The following is a 27,647-nucleotide window of genomic DNA, read 5'->3' on the forward strand; positions in this document are numbered from 1 at the left end:
ACTGTCTTGTGCTCTGACATATTTTAAAACACACTGAACTTCAACATCTGTATTAAAACAAAGACCCTTGATTACATTTATCTCTATGTGAGGTGTCAAACTAAGTGCAAACCCTCCACATTCTTAGCTGTGCTGCAGATCACGTTCTTACACTGATTGCTTTTCATTAGAGAGCCTTCAGAAGTTTTGCCTTGCTAATACTGCACGCTCCTCTCCTTCAGACACTGCCGTTAATGAGGCAAGTTCTCTCTCCCTGCCCTGACAGCTTCACTTTGCATTCCAGATTGTTGCTCGAGCTTGTGTTTTGAGACACGGTGACAGCAAATAGCCAGACTCCTCCATGTTCTGTGGAGCTTCATAGAGCCTTCGGCTTTCTTCTGCTGCACAGGGCGCACTTGCTTTATCATTGCTGGTTGTAGGAATAAATCACGCCTCAGGGTTGAGGCCTACTGCAGCAACTCTGTGTGTGTGTGTGTGTGTGTGTGTGTGTGTGTGTGTGTGTGTGTGTGTGATGAATATGATATGAAAACCTGACAGGAGTTTTCTGTGTACTGCTCTCCTCCCTCTTCAGTACAGAGATCATGAACACCTGCACAATCCCATACAAACAACTGCAACACTGCAACATTTAGTCCGTCCCTTGTTTTTTTTTACCACATGAGGTGGCACAACACAAATCATTCAACACAATTTGAGACAACAATTCCAAAACGTACATCTACAAAAATTACCATAATAATAACCTTTCAAACACAAAGGAACGCTATTAGCTTCACAAAGCAAGTATTTGTTGTTGGGCTGCAACTAGCAATTATTTATATTGTCTATTACTTTGCCAATTATATTCTGACTTAATTAGTCTGGTTTGGTCCAGCTGCTTTCTTTTCTTTTGTTGCTCTGCACATTTCTAAATGATCTCAATGACTTTGTAATTTTAATCTTCTTTCTTTTCTTTTTCTCGGGCAATGTAACATCTGCCCAGGGACAACAGATGAAAAATAGCCGCTTGTCAAACAGTGGCATATTTACAGCCATGTTCTTTAATGTGCATTGGTCCTGTTAAAGGAGCAGTGTGGATGATGGGGGATTTAGTGGCATCTAGTGGTGAGGATTGTAGATTGCAACCAGCTGAAACTTGCCCCCTGTTAGAAACCCTTTAGTGTTGATTGTTTAGGAGGTTTTCACTGGGTTCTTGTAAAGATAAAAGTTATTCACAAAGCATCCTAGACCTTACAAGAGCTCCTAAGGTGAAAAACCTTTAACGTTTTAGCCTTTTAAGAGGCTTAAGAGTTTCTTACGCAGAGGAGAAAACAGTGGAAACACAAAGAGGTCGGAGAATTATTCTCGAAACGCTGGATGAGAGTGAGTAAATGAAATGCCACAGATTAGATCTTGTGGGGATGATATGTGTGGTTACTGTCATTAGGGATACACACATATTTCTCACTTAACGCTATAATGCCAGAAATTAAATGATCAAAACACTAAGATATTTGGAAAACTGGAAACATGCAACAGTGATGACTTGGGTCTGCAGTTCATTTCATTTCCACTGGGTGTCCACACCTTGCAGGCTCACAAAGAGGTGTGTCTGTGACAACCAATCACATCTGTTTCAGATGTTTCACAGACACACAAGTTTCTGTCCCTTCCTTGCTCACAGTTGCTCTGAGAACTTTCCTAAATAACTCCTAAGCTAGGACTCCTAACTACACATTTTTAGGCTAAGTCAGGAGCTCACTGAGAGTGTTCTCAGAATGTTTGTTAATACGGCCCCTGGTGCTCAGGGGGCTTTTACTGGGAGCAGAATTATCCACAGAGGTCTCCTCCTCTCCAAAACAAATGGACCTGCTCATTTAAACCGGTAAAAATACTGAGTAAATTAGTTTCATGTTAATTTTTTGTTTGTTTGTTTTTAAATCAGTGTTTTTGTGATGCTACTCATTGTGGAGTGGCCGCTAATTACAGTGGCTGATGCAGAAACATGAAAACATAAATGGCCCTGTGCAGAGCCAGTGTTTGGTTTGTCCGTTTTGGGTTACTGTAGAAACATGGCAGGGCAACATGATTCTTATTTTCAGGTGATTATACACTAAAGAAAAGATACTTACTATATCACAATCCACTCCTCTTTAAAGATGGTTTCAATGTGCTTGATTTCTCTGACTGAGTCCAAAACTACAAAGACATTGAGTTTATTATCAAACAGAAAGAATAGCAGCAATCCATCACAAGTGAGAAGCTGGAACACAGGGACATTTGAAAAACGACTTAAACAATTAATAATTAAAATGGTTGCAGCATATATATTTTTGTCGATTGACTAATTGTTAAATCTACAAATCGCTTCAGCTCTGACTCACTCCAGAGCTGCAGTATTGGATTGCAAACTCTGCACAGGTCTAAATGATGCCTGTCATACAAACTTTTCCCACGAGAAGAGAAACAATTAAGTATTAAAAGCAGAGCGGCTGATAATCCTGCAGCCACTGGAGCATACAGTATTATGTCTTCCTGCAGGAGGACTCAGTGAGGCCAGCCATCACTTTCATGTACGCAACGGATCACAAACTGAGGATCAAGATCAAAGTTAATTAGAAAAAGCTCTTTAAAATTATCTGCTGGAATAATAATGAGACAATTGGCACATCAGCGACTGTAATAATTTCATAGCAACTAAATAAACCTCATCGTTTGTCATCGAGCAATCGTTAATGTCTGGAAAGATTACAACAGTCTTCCGCATATTTCTGTGACAGACACAAAATGAGGCAGTTTTTCCACTTTGAGCGAGTCTGTAGCACGCTGAAATGATGGAGATAACCGTCCCACCATTTTTCATTTCTCCTCCGGCTCCAGTTTCTGCTGATTACAGCTGTTCTCATTTATTCCAGCTGCTATCAAACCACTTAACAGCCGTGCTCGAGGGGCTCTGTTATTCATTCAGTTATGACTGCTTCAGCGTAGCATGTTTATCATTATGTGTTTTCAGTGACTGCTACAGTACGAGCATGCAGTGTGTTTTTGTGTGTTTTTGTTGTTTATGAATGAATTTTGCTGCAAACTAACTGCACACAGAGATTATAATAAGACCAAGCTGAATCGAACCGCTGCACCTGAGGCATTTTGTATGCTTTTCATTATTATTTACAGTGTTTGTGAGTGCAGAATAATTTATTAGGCCGTGTCATACTTTTATGCATGGCACTGCCAAGCAGCAGTTCGTGGGAGTTTCCTCTGGTTGCATAGCAACTCGCAGTAAGGTGAGTCACACTTTAGCATTTGACACCACTGATGTACAACACGATGCATATTTCCTTGAAGGAGTTCCACAGACTCTCCGAAGTCACTGGAGAACATTAGAGGGTTTTAAAAGGATCAGCTGTGTGGATGAGGCTGTTGGGCGGCCATGTTTGAGCCAATAAGCTGCTCTGTGTCTGTCGACTTCTGCTTAGTCATCAACTCTGCCGAACATTCACCGACTGTGATGCTCTTTTTCCACCTCAGACCTACTCTGTATTTTAGAGGCTGAATGAGCTTTCTGTTTCACTGCCAGCTTCTCCTCAGAGAGACAGAGACAGAAAAGTGTGTGTGCGTGCGTGTGTGAGAGAAAGAGAGCAATGGAGACAGAGACTGGGCTGCTGGCATAACTATGAGGCAGTCACACAGCCCAGGCAGGGATTTTAAGAGTATGACCTTCCCGGTCTGTTGCTGCCAGGTTTGGGATGCATGACCACAGCTACTGTAACCTTTACAACAGTAAGGCGGGGCTAAAAAAGAAGAAAAGCACGATTGTCTTCGGCTCATTCAACCCGATGAAGCGCTGTTTTGTATCTTATTATCACAAGATCAGCCATGTCAACTTCTCTTAAGAGTTTAACTGCCTCTGTCATGAGACTGTGGGGCAGGAAAAACATGATAATGTTGTTATGTTGACACAAAGACACAGTTGTGTGAGTTAGCTGTGACCTGCAGGGACCAAGATGATGTGCTGCATGTGTGTATTTATTGCATTGCTAAATTCAGATCATAACAAGAGCTCTAAAACACAATAGGCGACTCTGTGCTTAAACGATTTCGATACTCTTCAAGACATTTATATGAACATTTTTACTCCATAAAAGCTGTTTTCTTTTTCTCTGTTCTGAGATTCTTTTCGTAGGTCCCAAGCCTTTGTGGTACCAGATTCACGTTTTGTTGACTCTGTCAGTTAAACCTTGTGAGCATGCCAAGTCTTTGCCTTTGATTTCAGATGCTGATCTCAACTTCCAGAAGTGCAAATCTAATATCTCCGAGGCTGCATTTTATCATCTAAGACGTGTATCTGAGGCTTGATGCTTCTTGTCACAATCAGATACTGAAGAGCTGGTTCATGAATTTATTTCCAGTAGACCGAATTACTGTAATGCACTTTTTGCTGCACTGACAAAGTTAAATAAACTCCAGCTTGTTGAGAATGCTGCAGCCAGAGTATCAGCTCAAACCAAAGGCAAACAACTGATTGGAAAAATATTTCTAATTTATGAAAACCTATAAATGGTTTAGTTCCTTCCTATATGTTTGAGATGCTCACTGAATACACACAGATAGATTATCGGGTGATTGTCTACTCACTAAACCAACAACAAATTCTAAATCAGCTGATGGTGCCTTCAGTCATAACAATACTACTCTCTGGAATTTTCTGCCACAAGGTCTGCTACAAAACTGTTTTCTTTTAAAAGCAGACTAAAGGTGTCTTTTTTGTCACTCTTTAGTTAGGTTTACAGTGCATGGTAAAAGGACTAGTGTGTAGAATTTAGTGGCATCTAGCAGTGAGGTTGCATAACTGAAACTTCTCCTGTGTGCCAAGTGTGTAGGAGAACTACGATGGCCAACACGAAAACACAATTCATGCTATCTAGAGCTGGTGTTGGTGTTGGGGCTGGTGTGAAACAATATGGTGGACTCTGTGGAGGAGGACCTGTTTGTTATGTAGATATAAAAGGCTCATTTAAGGTGACAAAAACACAGCGATTCTTATTTTCTGTTAGGGTTTCGGCTTTGTCTCTCCCTCGTGTTTCCTGTCTCTGTGTGTGTTGCTGGGCATGGCCTCCTGGTTCCCTCCTCCCGAGTTTGCTGAACCTTCACACCTGAACCTCATCAACAATCAAGTATAAAAGCTGGGCTCAGAAGTCCAGACTCTGCCAGATTGTTCAGTCTCCTCTGCGGTTCAGAGGTCAACGCCAACTTCTAAGTTTTGTGGTGAGGTTCACCACACCAGCTTCAACAATACTCAGCCACGTCCAGCCTTGTTCTCATCTTCTGCCTCCGGATTTGAACTGCTCTGTCTTTAGCCCCTCAGCCTGCTCTGCTTCGCCATTCCCAGCCCACCTCAGCCATCATTACACTCAAGCCTTCAGCCACCCACCATCTTCTAACTACAATAAACTGCCTTTAACCATTCCTAGTTTATATATACTATTTCTGCCAATTTGTCTCCCTAAATCCTACACATGCTCCCCAGCAGAGTGAAAGTAAAAGCCAACCCCAGATTCACTTGTTTGGCGTTTCACCTCACTATCTTTGTTTTTTCGGCATATCTTGGACGCCTGCTGCTTACACTCTGGCACCTGGTTGCTACCTTTATATAAGGTCCAGACCGCACCTGAGCGCTGTGGAGGTACACACCCATAAACGTCACTAACATGAAAAATAATAAGTAAATACAGGCAGAGGGCAGAGTCTCTGCACATAAATACATTGTCATACACTTCTAATGGGTCATAAGTTCTGATCGAGAGGGATTACTTTTGTATGAGTCTATACATTGTATTTTAAGGAAATCCTGCATAGTATAAGCCTCTCTGTGGTTAATGAGTAAAACTTTTATTATTATTCCCTTTTTAATATTAAGCAGAAGGAGGAGAAAGTATTCTCATCTTATTACATTTTCATTTTGTTATCTTGTGTTTCTTATATGTTTCATACTGTATATGTAATGCTACCTTCCTTTATGTTCTGATCTTGTTTTTTTTCCCCCCAAGTTTGATCTTTGCCAGTTTTTTCCCTATTGTATTTTGAAGCACATTGACCTAATGCCTGTCGTATGAAATGTGCTTTTTAAATTAACTTGACTCTTTCCTCTTTCTCCTCTTTTTTTATGTAATTGGAAATTGAAAAACTAAGGTTGTAGAGTTTTGATCAGACAGAACAAGCACTTTATGGTAAGGAACACCACATCTGTGAGGCAACAAGGAGCCCAGACAAGAGACTAAATGAACACTGGACACAGACAGCATGAACTTTCTGTGAGCACCAGACCAGAACCAAACCCCAGCTGAGAAAGATTCAAAGCCATCGTCCTGACGTCAGCGTACAAAGATGGAAGAGGACATTCACATCAACTGCCAAGGACATTCTTGAACAGACACAGGGGTTACGATCTTCCCCTATATACCATACGACCACTTGTTTTCACATGACTGAAGCTCCATACTCACATCACATGGCAACAACTAAACCATCTGCTTGACATCTGAGCAACTTCATCCACTGATGAAGGCCGTGACATAGGGCTGATGAGAATTTTTTTATTTAGGTTTCCGGAAATTATGATTGGTATTTTTATCATTATCTGACATTTTGAAGATGAAACTATTAATTGAAAATAATCAGCAGATGTCCGTGACACATAACAATTACTCACAAAGGCCTTTAAATTGATATGTACATTACCTTTGTGCCATTCTGACTCATTTTACAAAGAATCAGAGAACGGCACATTCACACACATGCATACATATGTAAATACGGTGCAGTGACATGTCCTGTTGTGTGTTTGCTATGAGATAAGATGCCTTGGAAAGCGCCTTTCTGTCTCTGACCTACTGTTGACATTCAGACCAGATAAAAAAACCGAGGAAGTGATAAAAACCCAGAGGAAGATAGAGGGACGAGGCTGGCTGTCCTGTCAGATAAAGACGCAGCGCAGATACCAGACGACATTAATATGAGCCTTGAACGACACTTGTCAATACTTGTTGATCAATTTAACAAAGAAAACAGGTACGAACAAGAAAACTACTTTTTAAAAAACCTATTTTAAAACCTTAAGATATCACATTTCAGTTTTTCCAGAGCCTTCTTTTCCCATCAGGTTGTTATTGTGCCTCCTGACTCCCTTTTGTACACACTTGCCATTAATAATAAATAAGAAACTGAATGAGATTTTGACGTTGGTACAATATTATGGAAATTCAATGTCATGCATCTTTAAAAACTTAATTAGTGAGAGTGGAAAACATTTTGTAAAGTATAATAGAGGATTCATTATTTTCATTTATTACCTTCCATTTTAACATAGGCTTAGTGAACACAATATATTTTACGCATTGCTTCTAGCCTGTCAAACTAAAAATAGCATCAATGTTTGGAGTGCACAATAAATTACTGCGGGATTAATTTCCTGCAGTAATTTATTATTGATTTAAAAGCTCGGAAAATCAGGAAAAAATAAAGCCCGGTCCTACTCACTCTTTGTGCCATGCTGTGGGAGAGCTCCAAGTCATGTTCATCAGATTCAGAGCCAGCAACAACTTGCCTCACCACACTGTGATTTATATCCAAGAGCTCCTTCTATTTACAGCAGCCGTACTTTTAACTAGTTCACCAAGCAGCGTGGCAGCTTTATGGAGAGACTGGCCTGAGAGAGAGGTAGGCGGGGGGACATCTCTGCCGCCGACCCAGCTGCTCCTGTCCAACTCTCCATTCAGCATGAGCAGCTACCCAGCCCTGGAGGGCACAGGGGTATGGAGACAGCGGCGGGACAGATGCTGGCCACATCTGGCGGGTGGATGCGACTGAGAATTACAGCATCAACAGTGAGGTAGAGGTGAAGGACAGGAGGGGAGTGTGCGTGACGGTTTGTATGTATGACGATGTGTTTTATAAAAGGACGAGCGAGGAGTAGTGAAGAGCCATCTGTATTGAGGTCAAGGGTGGAGGTATTAGTATGCAAGGGTGTTCACGTTTTACTTATTTCCTGCTACTACGTTTCATTCCACCACAGACCATGTGGACTTTTACAACCCAGACTCACTCCTGACTTATAATACAGACACTTGGTGAGTGGCTCTTGGCATCAGATTGCAATGTGATAAGGTGCCCTTTTTTAGTGGTATGAGACACAGTGGGCAGTGGCATTTTTTGATGTGCTGAACAACTGCCACAGTACGAGGGGCATGGATCAAAGAAAGTCTGGACTTTTGTGTTCATTTCCTGTATAATGTTACATTATGTTAGTAACAAAAGTCTTTATTCTACGCCAAACCATGATGTTTTTTCGGAACCACATGCATTTGTTGTCTAAGCCTAAGGAAATAAAGCTAAAAAATGTTTTTTACCTACGTTCTAAGTTTATTTTGAGAAGAGACTGTATGCATTTAACAACCAGGAAATTTATTTTGACATGGCAAAAATGCATGTCCATCCATCTGTCTCTTTTCTACCACTTATCCAAAGGCGGGTCGTGGGGGCAGCACCACCCAGGAGGTGTCCTGATCAGATGCCCAACCACCTCAACTGATCCCTTTTCGACACAAAGAAGCAGCGGCTCTGCTCCGAGCTCCCTCTAGATGTCCGAGCTCCTTTCCCTATCTTTAAGGCTGAGCCTAGCCACCTTTCCGAGGAAACTAATTTCGGCCGTGAGAGTGTGTCATTGGACACACAATGAAAATTAGGGCTGTAACAAAGAATAACTGTCATCATTGATTAAGGTCACACGTTCAAATATCTTGAATTGTCCAACCATTATTGGACAAAACCCTTAAGTATTCCATATAGCGTTACAGCAGACAAACAAAAACCAGCAATTAATCTCATTTTAGAAGCCACAACCAGTGAACTGAACGACTTAAAGGGACAGATCACCCCAAAATCAAAAATACATGTTTTTCCACTTCCTTGAAGTGCTATTTATTAGTCTAGACTGTTTTAGTGTGAGTCACCAAGTGCTGGAGACAAAGAGATGTCTGCCTTCTCTCAAGTATGATGGGACTAGATGGCACTCAGCTTATGGTGCTTAAAGTGCCAAAAAAATTTAATTTGAAAAAGTCGACAGCAATGTCTCTTTCCAGAAATCATGCTCCAGTGTCTCAAGATGATCCACAGATCTTGTTAAGAGCAGTTTCAGGAAGGACCGAACTATACCCCCCAACTGTATCACGGCACAGAAGGAGTGTGCATCTATTCATGGACAAGAGGCTTGTGCTTTTGGCACCAGCGATATGGTTGACAGGTGTAGTTCCTACATTTAACTGCTCACAACAAGGTCTGTGGATTATCTTGAGTAACCAGGTCATGATTTATGGAAAGACACATTGCTGTTGAGGTTTTCAAATATATTTTTTTGGCACTTCAAGCACCACAAGCCGAGTGCCATCTAGTTCCATTATATTCAAGAAAAGGCAAACCATCTCTATGGTCGAGATCTCCAACACCCTGCAACTCACACAAAAACAATTAAGTTTGATAAATATCACTACAGATATGAGAGAAAATATGCATTTTAGATTTGGGTGATAACTGCCCCTTTAAACAATTATATGTCAATTATTGATTTCAGCTCATTTCTTGATTGACGGCACGCCATCAGGGCCGGCTGCAGCTCTAAGCCTACACTGAGTCTAAAGAATGGAAACATCACTTACTGTTGTTTGTGACTGAGCTCCTGCTCCTTGTTCACCAGGTCCTGTTTGAGGTTGGCTAGCATTTCCACAGAGACGTCCACCTGCCGAGAGAGCTCAGAGGCCTTGTCCTCCAGGTCCTGTTTCTCCTGGCTCAGCCGATCGCTCTCCTGCTTGGCCCGCTCCAGCTCAGAGCTCTTCCTCTCCAGCTCCGCCTGAAGACGACCTACGCGGGCCGCTATTTTCTGCTCCACCTACAAGACAAGAGGCACTTGAGCTGCCTAATGTCCCGCCATAATCACCACATTGTGTGAAACAGAACTGGTGATGCAAATATGGTCATTAGCTAAGCAATTAACACGTTCATTAACAAAGATTTCCGTCAGCAAAAAGTGTTCAAATATCCACATTCAGCCTACACATCTTGCAGCGTTATTAATTTAAAGAAAATTATTTTTCCTAAATTAGATGCAGAATTAGATAGAAGAGTTCTCACAGCCCTGATGAAATTATCATAATGAAAACTTAATTGAACTTCTTGAGTTCTCTATTGTCTACTGCCGACAGTCACACAAGGACAGACACAATTATGACATCATACTGACTGGAAAAAAATTTGCAAATGAATTCAGCCAAATCGGAAATTGTTATGCTGTCCTTGACCTGTACTAAAAGTGCTTGAATAAAATAGCTTTTTTTAAGTCCAAAAATGTGACTCAGTGACTTCTGTGTATGAGAATCTTCTTTGACAAATGTTTGAGTGTGAAAAAGCATGATGAATCAGTGACACATGCCACTTCTCACCAACAGAAACTGTAAAGATTAAGGTTTCCTTTCAGCTAAAAACATGGACACTGTTAATTAAATCTTAACTTCTTGATTCCTTGATTAATGTTATATATTATAATTTGGTCCGTAACGATCTTCCTGATTACAATTAAGCAGCTTGTTACAGGCAACATGCTATTCCATAAGATCGTTAATTTTCTTTCTGCTGCTGAGCTCAAGGTTCCCAAAGCAAAGTGAGCACTGAAACTAGTTTAGCGTAAAGACAGAGTATTTTGAAATGTGAAAATCTGAGGCATTGCAGGTGATTTCCATAGTTCATCATGAGCTTTACATCTACGTTACATTACGCTGCAATACAGCCTCCAGCCATTGGTGGCAGGACTGAGCACTATGCTGCTCAACAGCACAGCGAGAAAGAAATGATGTAACATTTTGTATTTTCAATCCCCAGGGGTCTCATTTATAAAACATTGAGTAGGATCCATACTAAAAATGTGCATACATACAAAAGCCAAAAATGATGTGCGCCAAAAAATATTCGACAGTTTCCAAAGTCAGACTTCCACCTCACCATCTGCATCGCCAATTTCCAAAATGTTCGTAAGCATGGGTCAAAGTTTCTCCCATCAAGTCTGTTTTTATAGATCACAACTTTTGCATGGGAAGTGGCATACGCCTTTTTTTAGGCCTTGATTTGTGTGTACGCAATGCTTATAATTGAGAGCCCTGTGCTTTACTGGAGTAAGGAATGCACTTGAACTGTTTCTCCTACGTCAAGGAATTTGTATTTTCTACATTCTTCTCTTCAAGGTCCAGAGTGTAGGATTTAGGGGCATCTATTGGCAATAATGGAATAAAATACTCTTAACTATGTTTTCTTTCATTTATAATCACCTTGAACTAAGAAGTGTTGTGTTTTTGTTACCTCACAATGAGCCGTTTGTATCTATGGGTCCTCATTCACAGAGTTCGCCATTTTGTTTCTACAGTAGCCTAGAACGTATGAATCAAACAATGACTCTAGAAACACGTTTTAGTGTCGGCCACCGTAGTTATTGGCAACCGGGAGAAGTGTCAGCTCACTAACTTCACCACTACATGCCACTAAATCCTACACACTAGACCCTTAAAGCAACCATGTGTGTATTTTGATGTGATTACAGCATTTTTCAAATCCATCTTAAGAATTGGCATGTACTGTTTGATACAACCACTAGGGGGGACTAAAGCGAGAAACGTTCTAATTCCACACAACAAGGTGAAGCTTTCTCCAGTAAAATTATTTTCAACGTAACAATCTGACCACTAACTACACAGTTTGCGTCCAGCTCTTGGCTGTACATGATAGCTATATGTTTAAGTTTGCTTATGTTTGTTTAGCCTGTTAGCTTTATTTAGCATCTGTGTCTGTATCATGCAATTTTGTTCCCATTGCAAGTATTTTGAGAGCTGCTGAGAACCAGAGTGATTTGAATGTGTCATCACACTTGGCTATTAAAGTTATTCTGAAAATGATAATGACCTCTTCAGACAGCTTCTCCAGCCTTTCATCCAGCTCCAGCCGTTCAAACGCCCGAGCCTTCAGCCTGGCCAGGCCCTCCTCATAGGCCGCTTCCACTGCGCTAGCTGCTACATTAGCTGCCACTGCTACAGCTGTGCTGGGGTTCCCATGGGGACCAGGGTCTGCGGATGTCATGGCTTTCTTCATGAATATCTCCCCCAGAGGAAACTCCACATTGGGAATATACCGAGCTGCTGTGTTGGAGTTAGCTGGGGTCAAACTAAGGTCGTCTGCACAGGGAAGCTCACGACAAGGGAAGCGCCGCTCCTTTAAAGCTGAAGGCCGCAGCGGCTCAAAAGGGTCGTTGTTGTTGGCAGGCGCGAGGAGAGCTCCCTCAGCTACTAGCGGCAGCAGAGCAGCAGCGTCACACACACTGTTGGATTTGGACAGTACGTAGAGGGTCTCGTACGTGTGGTTGTACTCCAGATGGGCACGTAAGGACGACAGGCTTCGGAAGCGCTTGTGCTCCCCGCAGCGAGGACAGCGGTATGGCAGGTCCAGAGAGGCCATTCCGTGCAGTAACTGCCGGAGGAGAGAAGGCGCTCACGCGGCACAACAGTCGTGCCAGTATGAGGGCACAGAGGTCAAGCACCCGACAGATTCTCTCATGGTGAAAACAGGGCAACAGAGCAACAACGGCGAGTCAGTCAGATGAAGAAAGATCCCATGTGCTATGCAGGAGCCCAGCTCAGTCACATGACCACACATAGTGGCAACATTCAACTGGTCTTTTCACTTCATCTGTCATGGTTCCCCTTCCTGAGGTCCTAGAAACAGAGCAAGAAAATACAAACAAGTTTAAGTGCTTTATACTGAGAATTTTGGACCAACATCAGATCAGAGAAAAGAATCAACAGGAACACATGGAACACAATCAGGTTAAATAAATATCTGTCAGAAAGTTGATGACAAAGGCTGATCCTAGCCAACAATCTCCCTTGGAATAAATAAAGTTTTATCTTATCTAAGTGCAACGTCAAAACAACATACTGGGGAAAACTTGTGTGCTCCAGAGCCTTTTGTGACAAATGTATCCTGCATTTTCCTGCAACAATCGCAGGTTAATGCTGTTACTTTAACTCCTATGGACTCCCACAGCTGTTAATTAAAACGTTTTGCTTTTCTTCTTTCATTTGAGCAGAAAAAGTAAAAGGTTGACATACAGTGAAGCATTAGCTAGCTGTAAATAGAGTTGTTCTAATACTGATACCAGTACGGGAAATGCCTCCGACACTGTTGGCAGTGCTGGAACAGGTATCAGCAAGTACGCAAGTCTGTGCAGCAGTCAGACACTATGTAATTTATGTAACTTAAAGTAGTTTCACAGTCACATAAAATGTCAGTTTTTCACCCATCCATCCATCCATTTTCATCTGCTTATCCAGGGCTGGATCATGGGGCCAGCAGGCCAAGCAAAGCACCCCAGACATCTCTCTCCCCAGCAACACTTTCCAGCTCCTCCTGGGGGACTCAAGGCAGTCCCAGGCCAGATGGGATATACAGTCCCTCCAGCATGTTCTGGCTCTGCCCTGGGGCCTCCTACCAGTGGGATGTGTCCGGAACACCTCTAGCAGGAGGCTCCCAGTAGCCATCCTGATCAGATGCCCGATCCACCCCAACTGACCCGTATCGACGCAAAGAAGCAGTGGCTCTACTCTACATCCATTCGGATGTCCGAGCTCCTTACCCTATCTCTAATACTGACCCCAGCCACCACATTCAAGAAGACCTTGATGAAATTGCGAAATCGGACCTTGAGGACCTCGTCTGGTATGTGGACAATGCCACCCCCACAAAGGGTTTGACTTGAACCATGCCATACAACAACGATAGCAATGGTATCGGAACAGTAATCGGTTTCGGACATTATGCAAGTTCAGGTATAGGGATCAGTATCAAAACAGGAAAAAATGGTACCAGAACATCTCAGGAATTAATGGGAACAGAATGAGAGTGATGAGCTCCTCTCTGTATGAGTCCATCTCTCCATATTTACCACTCCACCAGCCTGCTGTGTCTGAACTCTCCAAGTAGAAACATTGATCGATAAGATTAGTGGTCGAGAAACATGAAACCTGTATTTCACTGAAGGGTTAAAAAGCAAACTCCTGCACTTGTACCCTGAAATACTTAAAGGAAGACTGAGGGAAGAGTGGGGAAGAGTAAATGGCTCCATTAGTGAGAGTGCTTGTTAGCGCCAACATCATCTTCTGGTCAGAAGTCTACGAGGTCAGCAGGACAATACTCTAAGTCCTTTATGAGGGGAACCAGTAACTCACACTATCCAGCCTGTGTCTCTGCAGCTCCTTGTCAGCCTTACATGCTGCTTCATATTTTCAATATATACCCCAGCAGACAGTGAAGAAAACACAAGTCAATTAAGTGCACACTTAAAATATTCAACTTTCTACTTGGACTAATTTCTGAATTACAATGCACCTTTCATTTATGACCGGAGTCAGGCAAAAATATTCTTAAAAACTTTTAATCACTTAAATCATCATGTTATTATCATTTCCATCTGCTCCTTAGATGCTCAGCAGAGTTGAGCCGCTTCAAGAACATTGTATCACGGTGTTTATCCAATTACTCAGCACTTGATGCACCTGTTTCAAATGGTGCAGTGGTTAGCGTTTCCGCCTCACAGCAAGAGGGTTCCCGGTTCAAACCTGGGGTGGGGGGGGCCCTTCAGTGTGGAGTTTGCATGTGTCAGCGTGGGTTTTTCTCTGTTACTCCAGCTTCCTCCCTAAAGACATGCAGGTTAATAGGTGACTCTAAATTGGCCATACATAGGTGTGAATGTGAGTGTGAATGGTTGTCTGTCTCTAAGATAGCCTGGCTTCCTGTCCATGTTTCTTTTCCTAAACCTAACCTACGTAGGTTTACTTTCCCAAAACTAACTTACATAACTTTATGTTTAGTGCGTAACGTGATGACAACCAACCATGATTCTTTTCCTGAACTTAACTGCAATAACTTTACTACCTTTCCATGAACCTAAGCTACGTAACTGTTCATTAAAGACATCATTTTGATCTAATGTGATGACATCCAACCACATTTTTCTCCTTAACCACCCAGTAGGGGTGCTAATTCGTGGGATGGGTATTCCTTAGATATCATAGTCATTCATTAGTTGTATAAGGATTCATTGCAATGCAATATTTTTTATCACATTATATTGGGCTGTAGCGTAGCATTCTATTCAAATTTAAAATTATCATCATTATTATTAAGATAAGAACAATTTTGAATGGGCTGCTGTAATGTGATATAATGTAAAAAGCAATATCATGTCATGTTGACCATTTCTAGCATTAACAGTTTGTCCATAGAACCTTAAAGCTCTGCTGAACTCCTACTTCCTGTTTAGTACTCAGCCCAATAAAACCAAGATCCTGAACATCAAGTACCGCTGAATACTGAACATACCTCATCCAAGAACTTAAATCATTACTGTAATTTGTCTTTTTTTTTTTTTTTTAAATCAAATTAAATTAAAAACAGCAACCCAGTGGGTGCTGGTTCGACAACCAAGAATATTGAAGCCCTGAACTTGGAATGGCGTACATTTCTGTTTCAGCCAAACAATCTAAGTCCACATGGTCTGCATATCAAGTACAGCGGATGTCGCAGAGTGGGCACAGTCTGTATTTCAACGTGCACCATTTGGACAGCTGAGTAAAATCGAAGTTGTACACCAATCCAAGACTCACAACTTTCTACAGCAGCTATTACTCAGAGAGGCAGTAGGCACAGACATTGGCGGTGTAATCACAAATCACAGATGCAGACTGTTCCTTAGCAGAGGGCTTATAGACTGGAAATCCCCAGAAGTCACTGAGACTGTTATTAGAAGTCTGGTGAGGCTGGGACGGGGAGTGTACTGGCAAGCCGTGCCCACTTATTAAAGGAGGAGGATTTCACAGATGCAGTCACTACACTGCAGACAGCAGGCATTCCCATCTGCTTAAAATTATAAAGCGAGGTATTTAACCAGGCAGGAAATGGAAGGAAGTGAGGCTGTTTGGTAGCCACATGTCACATCCTGCCAATGGAGCTCAGCTGAGACGTCCCAGAGAGGACTGCATTTAATTCTGTATTGTGATTATTGAATGGTGACCGTGACACATTTGACACATGAATAGCCACGGCATTCAGCTTCCCTCGTTTCTACCAGCACCAAAGATCGACAGCAGATTTCATGCACAAACACACAGGATGTAAAGTATCTACAACGTCTGCTGCATCTACAGTATTAACAATTCATCATTTTGGAGTTCATATTTTCTGTATTTATTGTGAATATTTTCAAAGATCCACGTTACAAAAATTTTCGGTGTAACCACTGGTAACTGGTTTTACACTGACAGATGTGTTTTTCCCATATCGTCTGTTTACTTTCTATTATAGGAAACATATTCTGTGTGGTCCTCACCATCAAACGACCCAGTAAACTGCAGTAGACTGCGTTCTCCTGTAGCAAGAAACAACAGTTCTTTGATGCATATTAGGAACACACAAGGAGATATCCTGGGATTAGTCCAATGTGACATCTTCAAATGTCTTGTTTTGTCCAACCAAACAACCAAAAGTTAAAGAGAGGCAGCAAATCCTTCCAGTCGAGAAGCTGGAACCTGAGAGTGTGGGAAAATTGCCCACTTAATTTTTCAGCTTGAACAATAACTCAAACATCATTATCATTTTTCTGTCCAACGACTGATCGATCAATCAATTTGCTATGAACCAACAAGATTGTTATGCTTGAGTGGTAGGCTGCAATAACCAATCAAAAGGTAAGGAAATGCAAACATCTGAGATAATTACAGCATCAACAATAAAAAAAAAAAATCCATGAAATATGACAAACCATATGTATAAATGTTAGAAGACAAATCAGGGCTCAACAATAAGGATTGCCTGATTGCCCGGGGCAAGTAAAACTCACGGTCGGGCATGTAAACTAACAACTCACTTGCCCAATCGGGCAAGTTGCTAAAAATAGTAAAAGTTAATAACTAATTGATAAAATAAATGTATTTTAAAACGTGCTCTTCAGCTCTGATGCAGCGGTCTCTCTGCCTGAAGTCACAGGCACAGCTGTGTAACAATGTCCTGCCCACAGCCCCCATTGATATTATTTTGCACGACGGACGCTTCATATAATAACATAACAATATACTATTTATGGTGTTATGCCATCGTGTCATTTCTGGCTCTACATGGTCACACGTTAACAATTCTCCTCTGCTCTCTGTATCGCGCACGGCGGAGTTCCGCCACACACACAGGTGATCACGCTAGAGCGGCTCGGGCCGTATTTTCCTGACCAAACCTGACCCCGAGCCCGGTGCAGTTTGTCAGCTGACAAAGTTATTGAAATGGACAGTGTGTAAATAACCATCAACAGACTGCTGTTATGCACAGACAAACAGCAGCTCAACATGGCACTCATGCTGAGCTTGTGTTGCATTCAGGCGTTGTCACGTAAATAACAACTTCCAACACTTAAATAGGTCATAGCACAAAACAGCAGCATGTCAAGTGACTTTTTATTTTATTATATTCAATAAAATCGTATGTTCCTAAATCTTGAGACACCTCATATGTAAGCTAGACAGACATTTCACCTGCTCATTACTGTGCACACATGTACTGTATGTACTTAGTCCTAAAGAGCCCTTCTGGTGCCAGTAGATACATAGAAACATCCCAGCAGGCTGTGCTTTGCAAGCATACAAAAAGTTTCACGCATGTGAAAATTATTTTTCATGCGTGTGCTTCACCTCCGTTGCTACAACTCCATCCTAGGGGAAACACTGCTATGTGCGTTTTGTGCAACAGGTGGATGTGGTAGTCTACCGGTAGAGTAGAGAGAGAGCTAAGTAGCGCTGAAGTACAGTAGAGCAGGGCAGAGAGATGGAAGCAAAATATATTAAACCCGGTGTTAATACAGCAGAACTGGAGAGAGGGGTGAAAAATAAATAGAGGTGGGCATGGCTCAAGTAGGGCGCAAAATTATAGACGGAGAACGATTGACAAATTTTTCACTTTAAGCCCTGACACTGTCATTTTTGTGTAGGAATTAAGCTACAATACATGACATATGTTGTTTTAATTAATAAATACAGTGTGAATAAAGATTACATAACATAAAAATAACTGCAGTCTTTGTTAATTGATAGCCGCTTAAATTAAACAATTTTTATAGGGCAAGTAAAAACTGACTTCGGGCAAGTAGATCTCTGACCAACTTGCCCGACCGGGCAAGTGAAAAAAAACCTTAGCGTTGAACCCTGCAAATATTAGACAATACTTGGTTTGATATGTGGGGACAAAAAATGTGACTGACACTTTTTCGAACTAGTGTTGGGCCAGATATCGACATTGCAACGATTTTGTAGGGTTGACTATTGAAGCTTTCACAAAAAATTTACAAAATTAGATTGTTGATGAATAATCATCAGTAGTATGGATACAGAGACTAAGCGGGTTAAGGTAAAAATAGAATAGCTAGAACACTCTGGTAAGTAGGGCTGCATGACTAAGGCCAATATGATAATCATGATTATTTTAAACGACCTCAAGATCACAATTATTTATTCAGATAAGTGAGCTACTGGGTGCCTAAATTTCCCTTGGGATTAATAAAGTATCTATCTATCTATCTATCTATCTATCTATCTATCTATCTATCCAACTACCTACTACCTACCTACCTACAGTAAGAACTTCAATTAGTAGCCTGGGACATCAGGCCTATATTTGGGACAGGCACCTATATAGGGCAGGTCTTTAATTCCTTTCACACAAAAGTGTTGCTCAGCAAAGATCGGGAAAATACAATCAAATTATTTATTTAAACCAGTATGAATATTACTTGTATAATATGAGGCTCAATTATGAATCATTTATTTGATCTAGCTCTGACAGCCAGGGCATCCAAAGAATTTCTACCAAAAAAAATGAACTGCTCGGCCATGAGACCAGGTGTCTAATTGAGACAGGTGTTTATTTGTCAAAATGTGTAGCCACATCAGGCCAGTAAAAGGGACTGGGGGTTTAACTGGGGCTTGGCTTTCAACTGAAGTTTAAGGGTATCTATCTAATGCAGCCTTTTAAATTAGGAAAAGACAGCACTCACTTTATTATAACATCCAAAATCTAGGATGATATTTTGTCTCACATCATGACAGATAGAATACTACTGTATTGCCCAGCCCCATTTCAAACCAATCTACTATTCTTTGTATAAAAAAAAAATCTGTAACAACCGAACACCATCAGTCGTACCAAACCAGCTGTCCCATCTGCATCCAAAATAAAGTGGTCTCTACCTTCCAACTGCCAACGGACAAGCTGTGTGATCAGATATACAAGAGGTCCTTTTAGTAAAGGCAGTGGGGTTTGAAACAGGAAACTCTCAGTGCTTCTTTGTCGCTCATGCACTGATCAGACGCACATCTGCCACAATCCCAAGGCCACATTTTGTGTTGTGGCACTATTTTGGGATACAAACATGCACAGAACGGCTCTGTAATGATGATTGTACAGAGCAGCCACCTGGTGCTATGGTAAAATATGACAGAGAGTGGCACTAAGAAGCATTAAGAAGCATAGCATTCAACTTTTAAAAACACAAGCATTAAGAAAATACTGTAGTGCTGCTATCTTTCTTTCTAACTTGTATGCACTGTTAGGCACTTTAAATGTTCACTGTCTGTGTTTAGTTGTCTCTGGCTTATGTCTGAGGGGAATGAAGTCATTTAGTAAAGATCTGGATACTGTTACTGCTACAGACCATATTCTTGACTGATATGACAGGCCATCAAAAACATCACCCTAATTGTTTGTTTGATTTCTGTTTGAGTCTTGAGTAACCCTAATGTACAGACTTTTAATGGAAAGCTACTTTTTAAAAGCTGTTTGCTGGGAAACAGTAACAATCTCATTATCAATGTCTGTCAATGCAAGCTTTCAGACGGTCAAACAAGCCATTAAAGTCGGTCTAATCAAAGCATAAATAGACCAACAAGAATCAGAGCATGGGCTTCAATTTGACCATGGTTCTTTACAACAAGGTCATGACTAAAAGGTTCTTTATATATTGCTGTTTACATCTGGGCAGCCGAGGGGTGTTTAAAAATGGAGGCCGAACCACAAAGGTTGCAAACTCCCACGGTCCATTTCTGAAGGTAAAGCCGGGAGGGAGTCACAGGTGGATCTTCTCAAATAGACAGAGAGAATAAAGATATAGAAAGGTGATGACAAAGAGCGAGAAAGGAGCAGAGGTGTGGGCGAGAGGAAGCTGCAAGAATGAGACAGACAGAGACTGTGAAAGTGTTTCACAGTGATGGGGAGAGGCACAGATACTGCAAGAGCTTTAGAAATTGTAAAGAAGTAATCGATTGCTGAGAGAAGATAGCCACTGTAAAATAAGTTTGAAATTGTGTGAGCTGACCAGCTGTTCAAGAGTAGGACTGGGCAATAATACGATGCTATTACTTTAGTGGAGGTACCCTGTGGAGTTTTCCACCACTAGAAGTACTGTGGAGCAATGGTTTTATAAATGGGTCTCAGTTTTGTTAGTATCTTGTGCATGTGCACGAGGCTGCACATGGTGTCACACTTTTCCATTCTTCCTCAGTTGGTGAAATTCGCTGCGCCTGCCTAAATAATTACGCTAGCAACCTATGATAAAATATATGGACATAATCTTAATCCTTTTGCGGACTGTCTTAGTAATTGTGGCTCAGAGGTAGAGTAGGTCATCCACTAATTGGAAGATCTGTGGTTCAATCCTCGGCTCTTCCGGTCCACATGTCAAAGTATCCCTGGGCATGATACTGAACCCCGCATTGCTCCCGATGGCTGTTCCATCGGTGTGTGAGAGCGTGTGAATGGTTACTGAGTAGCAGGTGGCACCATGTATGGCAGCTTCAGCCACCACTGTGTGCGCAAAAGCACTTTGAGTGGTTGGACGACTAGAAAAAGCGCTATACAAGTGAAGTCCATTTACCATTTACCCATTGTGTTCACATACACAAGACAATGTCATCAACATTTTAGTTAACACGATGCCAAAATAAACAGCAGGGTTTTCCCGACCATCCAACAAATCCACCGTCCAAAGAGTACAGCAGCCGAATAACTGCGAGTAACAGCGGTGTTCCCAGAGTTAACTTGTCTATTAGTTGCAAGAGGCATCACTTGGTTTTGTTGACCAAATTTTTTATTAAGTCTCAAACTGAGTAATTTTGGGCTACTCCTATAAAGGCACTAACATTTTATATGTACTTCTTTTATATAGTAGCAGGTGATCGTTGCTTTTGTTTTGGCCAGTTTGAACTCTTGAGCTCTGGGTGGCGCTATAGAGTCCCTCTGGCAACCAAGAACGTATTTAAGAAGTCCTTCAGCCAGAGTGCCATCAGTATCCTGAACTCAACCAAGTGATTAATGAGTTTTAAACCACAGACAGACAATGTGCTAATTTAATGTGTAAAGTGTTTCGCAATGACTCTATTTGCCTGTTTGTCTGCTTTTACAATGTTGTCTTTTGTGTTTGGTGAGCTGAAGACAAATTTATATTCTATTCTTTAAATGTTGTTTATTTCATATTCCAAATCCCACGTCTTAATATTCTTAAGAATTATAAGTTCATTGCACTTTAAAAGGGCGTAATTGCATTATTATGCTATTATATCACCGTTACAGCAGTGGCATAAAATGATCTCAAAATGACAATTATTCCTGGAACAATACATCATCCAACAAAAAGAGTTATCATGACAGGCCTAACAGCTGCAATGCATAAAAAATACAGAAGGAAAAAAAGAGGAGAACGACTACTAGCAAGCAAACATGAATGTAAACAATAAGGGCATCATATGAATGTGGTGATAGAGACATTTGACATAGAGACACTGTTTGAATGGTTGTTTTTTTACTGTGGATTTTTGTATTCCATGTTGTATTTGTTGCATTTTAATGTGATTTGATTGGCTGCTACCTCGGCCAGGTCTCTCTTGTAAAGGAGATGTTGAATTTCAATGAGACGTCCTGGTTAAATGAAGGTTAAATAAATGAATAAATAAAAATCATGGTTTAAAATTCTTCCAAAAATCACCACTGCAAATGTGTTATGAGGAAGGAAATGCAATCAACAAATTTATTTGGCCTCAAGGACAAAATGTGTTTTGGTGATTAACACTGAATGAACATAACTCAATCAATTTTATTACTCAGGTTTTTAATATGTGATTTTTTTTCTCCATATTTTGATATATTCATACTGTTAATGAAAAAGACACTGATCATCGATTGCTGCTAACAGCTAGGCCAGCAGCTTGCATGGCAGCTCCAACACCAGCAGTGTGTGTGTGGGTGAATGAGAGGCACATTGTAAAATGTAGAGTAAACATCTCTATATAACTGCAGTCCATTTGATTACATCTATCGCTCAGCCCTAATCAAGAATGAATAAGCACTCAACCATTGTTTTGAGACGTAAATAAATTTACCAGGCTTTCATATACTTAATGGTGTTACTAGTGTGCTTCATATGATTTTTGTGTTTATGTTCTACATCAGAGTCAGAGTGTTTCCACGCAGCTGGAAACATTGATGTCGAGCAGGTATGAACCGAGAGAATCGATGCGTTTTTTCTGAGAAATTATTAAAGCAACACATTTCTCCTCATTTCACCTTCTCGCTATATCACTGCATCTTTTAATTTTAATCACTACAGGGATGTGGTCACTAGCTAACAGTTTGTGTATACAGCAGTATCTAAGCAGTTTTAATTAGGAGGTATGGAGCGTTCGGTTGCAGCTCTGCATACAAACATCCTGATTGTACCCGCTGTGCCGCTCTGTCCAGCACAGCAGCATCTTATCTACGAAAGAGTAGAAGAGAGAGGCTAACACCAGTGACATTTGCTTCAACCCACAAGCTTTGCAGATCCATGCTGCTAGATATTTTAATATTTTACCCCAACACTCACTGCAAGCTCAACTGTCTCAGCGGGTGATCCCTCCCTGATTCAGCCTACTCAAGGTCACTCTCTTTTTAAGTCTCTTTCTACTTGTGTAGCCTTCTTAAAAGTTTTTATCACACCGCCCATGGTTATAAAGTGGAAAGTACTTGTAATCTACAGGCTTGAATACTGTCTATAATCGCCTTGCATTTTGTAATGCATTCTTGATTTATTAGATATATAGTAAGCAGTTTTTAAAGTCTCTATAACAAAATTAACTGTCATGCTAATTAGGGGTGGGCAGCATCTTATTTTTCATACCATCACACCTTCCTGAAATTTCAACGGGGTATACGGTAAATGACGAACAAGTGATATGATGAGTGCCCCTCCCCCCAAGCTGTCTTAAGCCAAGTCCACATTACATGATTTTCACCGCGATTTTGACGTCCCAGAGGATCTTGAGAGCCACCTTGGGTCGGAGGTGAGTCGGCAGATAGTCTGCCACGACAAGTCCTCATGTGTGAACAAGCCTATGAGCAAGTCGCCCCCTCGTCTGTGACTGGGACTGGATATTTGACATGCTAGAAAACGGAAGAAAGGAGGACGAAAGAAATGTGAGGATGGAAGAAATGTGAGGAGGACAAGCTGCAGGGTTGCCAGGTCTGCTTATTAGCCGTGACTTTGGGCTTGTTTCTAAAGTGGAGTTGCTTATTTGGGCTTGCTCTCTAAACGTCACCTTTCTCTATATATCTGTCTAATAAGGTATTTAAAAGCATGATAGTCACTTATTTTGGGCTTGTGTCCATAGCCCTGGTTGCTTGTTTCTCTCCCAAGATCTGGCAACACTGACAAGCCGGCAAGCAACAACAACAATGGCGGTGTCCACGGGATCACGGGGAGCGCATTGTGTTTGGACCCAGGCCCTGGAGGCAGATCTGATTCAACACTGGGAAGAATATCCATGCCTTTACCATGTGTCATCTCCAAGTTTGGTGATGTCACTGCGTTATCTGGGGCTCTGCCGGCGAGGGCTCGGTGGAGAAATCTTGTGGTGTGCACACACAGGTTGTAACGCAGTTGGCGAGACTCCCGCTGACAGAAACACACATCGCCAGGTATTAACACTCAAAGATTACGATAGTCTCCACAACGCAAAATCAGGGTGAAAATCGTGTAATGTGAACTAGGCTTTAGGTTTTTAAGTCTAACAAATAGACCAGATACACTCACAAATTGTCAAGATATTCTTACAGTTATTTCCTTATTAACCACAGAAATAAACCACACACCTTCTGAATTCCAGTTTCTTTCTTTCAGCAAACTAAGACTAGCTTAATTGCTTTCTTAATTCATTGTAAAACACACTGCATTCAAATTTGTCAGAACCGTAATAAAACTAACCAAACTCCTCCTGCTTTGGCCATGTCGTTAGTTAGTCCACTGTTCCAGCAATCACCAATTCTGGTTTGGTCAAAATAAGTCCTTAGTTCACTGAGTTAGATATGAAATTATGCTGTTTTACCCTGTGGTGTCTCTGATGTGGACTGTTTACAGTCCTGTAATGTTATCCTCACCGCTAGAAGAAACCATATTTTTCAGCTCTGCTGCCTGTTCCACCAGACTGACCTCTGTATGTGTGGTCTGAGACAGCTGTACGAACAAACTAAGGTAAGAAAATATTGATGAACCCTGGATCTAATAAAATGATTGAACGCATGGTTTAAGCACAGATTTATGCGTCCACACTATTTGTGAATGAGGACAATATGAGGTTAATAGAAAGATGAGTGTCTGTATTTTTGATGGTATTGAAAATCATACTGTCGAGATTTCAAAATACCCTGGCATACCGTAACACAGTGAAACTGCAAAAGCCTATTTGGCTGAGGTGAGATGAAAAGACTGAAAACTTGACAAAGTTTTCATCTGGTGACATAATTTACAGTTGAAAAAGGAAAATTTATTGCAATACATTTTATCACAATACTCAGCATATTGCAACATATTTCAAATCACAATAATATTGTACCATGACTTAAGTATTGTGATAATATTGTATAATGGAGCCTCTGGTGATTTCTACCCCTATAAGAGACCTAGCTACTGACATGACTCACTGAGGTCACGCCTGAATTAGCTGCCCCCGCTTTCTCCTTTTGTGCTATATTTTTGGTACTGCTGATAAGATTTAATGTCCATTTCTCTGTTTATCAAAGAGGAATCAGTTCTCCCAGCAGAATCCTGATAACTGCTTAGATTCTTTGAGAGCTCCTTTAGAGCGCTGAGCCTCTTCTGCCAAATCTGACTGTATAACCGTTTCCTATAAATGGTCAATTCCTTGACGTGGGTGTCTGACTACACTGTGGCTACATTTGAAAAACAAGGCTGTAGCAGCACCATGATAAACTGACATTACTGGAGGAATATCAGCACAATAACCCCAGTTATGATAATAAATTATTTAGCTCAAACTCCTTATACTATCTGTGTGAAGACACTGCGGCCTGCGCTGCAGTCATTGCACCTGAATTCTTAAACTCTGCACCATGTGCATAAAACATCAGCGGGCCCTCAGGCTACACTAATGACGTGACTGTTTAAAGATCTCCTCCAAAGGATGAACATCAACTGATCAACTTGGTCTGAAGTCATTCATAAATAATAAAAGTCACCGGTTAAAAGCAATATGTCACTCAGGTTCGGAGGCCAGGAGGCTCTGGGGCTCCATCTCACAGTCGGGTGAGATTTATGCCTGTGTGCCAGTGCTCTCTGATAAAGATTTGTTTTGCTCCGAGGTGTGGAGAGCAGAGTGAGTCAAGGTGTATCATAGCAGTCATGCCACTCCTCTGCAAAGCTTCACCCAGAGATGCTGCGGCACTGAACTCGAACTAGCAGTTTAGCAGTAAGCTACTGTATATAATACAGGAGGTGCCAAAGACTGTAAGAGGTGTGACACGAGTATCAGCCTACACTTCAACACTGGAGCTGTTTTTACTGCTGGTATTTGTCATGTGTATAATGTGCTCCACCCACTCCCACATTCTCACAGTCTATGCCATGATTAAACAGAATATCCAAGTAAATAAAGCAAAAATAATTCACATAGCCCAACCCTAGTCTGCTCTGCATAGCATACAGTGTGATAGCACCAATGTAAAATACACGCTAAAGCTTTCTGACAGCAGTCGACATGGACGAGAACTCAGAGCCTTGACATGTTCCCTGGACAGGCTGCATTATATGGACTCCCTTAGAAGCTGAATGGGAGGTTTAGTGAGGGCTCCTAATGCCTTCTAGGCTCCTACAGGAGCATGTCAAAGTGTTTTAGTCCTGAGAAAAGCCATGGGACTCCCATGACAGGACAATCTCACAACCTGGGGCTCCTCACCTGACAGCAAAGGGCAAACCTTGCCACTTATGTTGAACAGGACTCAGCAGACACTGGATTTATACAGCGAGCTACCCAAGACGACAAGACCAAAACATTTCACCTCGTGTGACAGTGTTACCACGACACTCCCCTTCTTTTGCAAAGCCTATTTGCATATTCATAGAGAAAAAAATCTCCTTGAAGACAGGCAGATCATATGTAACATTTGCATAGAATCCAAATCAACATAAAATAACCAACAAAAATTACCTTATCTTATCTTATTATATAATGACAAAAACTCTGTCTGTGGGTGTGTCTGTATGTCTGTTCCACATTTTTCTCCTCACTGACTTGGTCAATCCATGTGAAATTTGCAACAATGGTAGAGGGTCATGGGAGGATGCAAATGAAGCAATGTTAACATCAATTGGCCAAAGGGGGGCGCTATAGCAACCGACTGAAATTGCAAACTTTGAATGGGCATATCTCATGCCCCGTATGTCGTAGAGACATGAAACTTTGCACAGAGATGCCTCTCCTCATGAGGAACAAATTTGTTACAAAAGCCCATAACTTCCAGTTATATAGTTTTTCCGCCACTTTGAATTTTTTGAAAAACACTGAAAATCGATCTCTTCCTAGGAAGTTTGACCGATCTGCATGAAACTGGGTGAACATAATCTAGGGACCAACATCTAAAGTTCCCTCTTGGCAAAAGTTGGAAAACTTACGAAAACTGAGCTTCTATAAGGCAATGAATATTGTGGAGGGCGTGGCTCATCACATAAAGGTGTATAATATCTCAAGGGTTTCACCGATCACCACGCAACTTTGTAGGCATATGACCACACATAATCTGAGGGGACCCCTCCATTATTGACCCCATCAAACAAAACATACTGTTAAAAACTACAAAAAAGTTTATACATACAGTTCCTACATATATACAGTCCACACACAGAGCTGTCGCTATTCACAATCCCACACACTCAGTAACTACAATACATGTGCAGACTGCCATCAGCCAACAAACTACACCCTGCCCATACAACACATCTGTTTCGCATAGTCATCATTAAAATTACATATGTTGAAAAAATAAATAGACTGTATGGTTAAGCTACAGTTAGCTTCTCATTTAAGGCTTTAATGGACAAGGGGACAAAACAGTTTTGTCAGGTGCAGCCCTTAATCAAAAGCATGGTAACTTCAAGTGGCTTAATAATTTTCATAATAACAAGCAGCGACCTGCACGGCTAAAAAATGAAGCTAACGCAGAAG

The 27,647-nt window shown here is 41.3% G+C and overlaps 1 protein-coding gene across 2 annotated transcripts in view; it reads right to left on the minus strand.

The window, feature by feature from the left end:
* Positions 1-27,647, minus strand: part of fbxo41 (F-box protein 41) — a 76,724-nt gene that overhangs the window by 43,598 nt on the left and 5,479 nt on the right. For both annotated transcript variants that reach the window (XM_033624845.2, XM_033624843.2), the window contains exons 2-3: positions 11,977-12,782; positions 9,690-9,919 (exon numbers count right to left, since the gene is read on the minus strand). In XM_033624845.2, the coding sequence (XP_033480736.1) occupies positions 9,690-9,919; positions 11,977-12,525 (779 nt within the window). In that variant the 5' untranslated portion in view covers positions 12,526-12,782. The remainder of the gene's footprint in view (positions 1-9,689; positions 9,920-11,976; positions 12,783-27,647) is intronic.

This window comes from Epinephelus lanceolatus, chromosome 3 (genome assembly GCF_041903045.1).
Source record: "Epinephelus lanceolatus isolate andai-2023 chromosome 3, ASM4190304v1, whole genome shotgun sequence".
Taxonomy (NCBI): Eukaryota; Metazoa; Chordata; class Actinopteri; order Perciformes; family Serranidae; genus Epinephelus; species Epinephelus lanceolatus.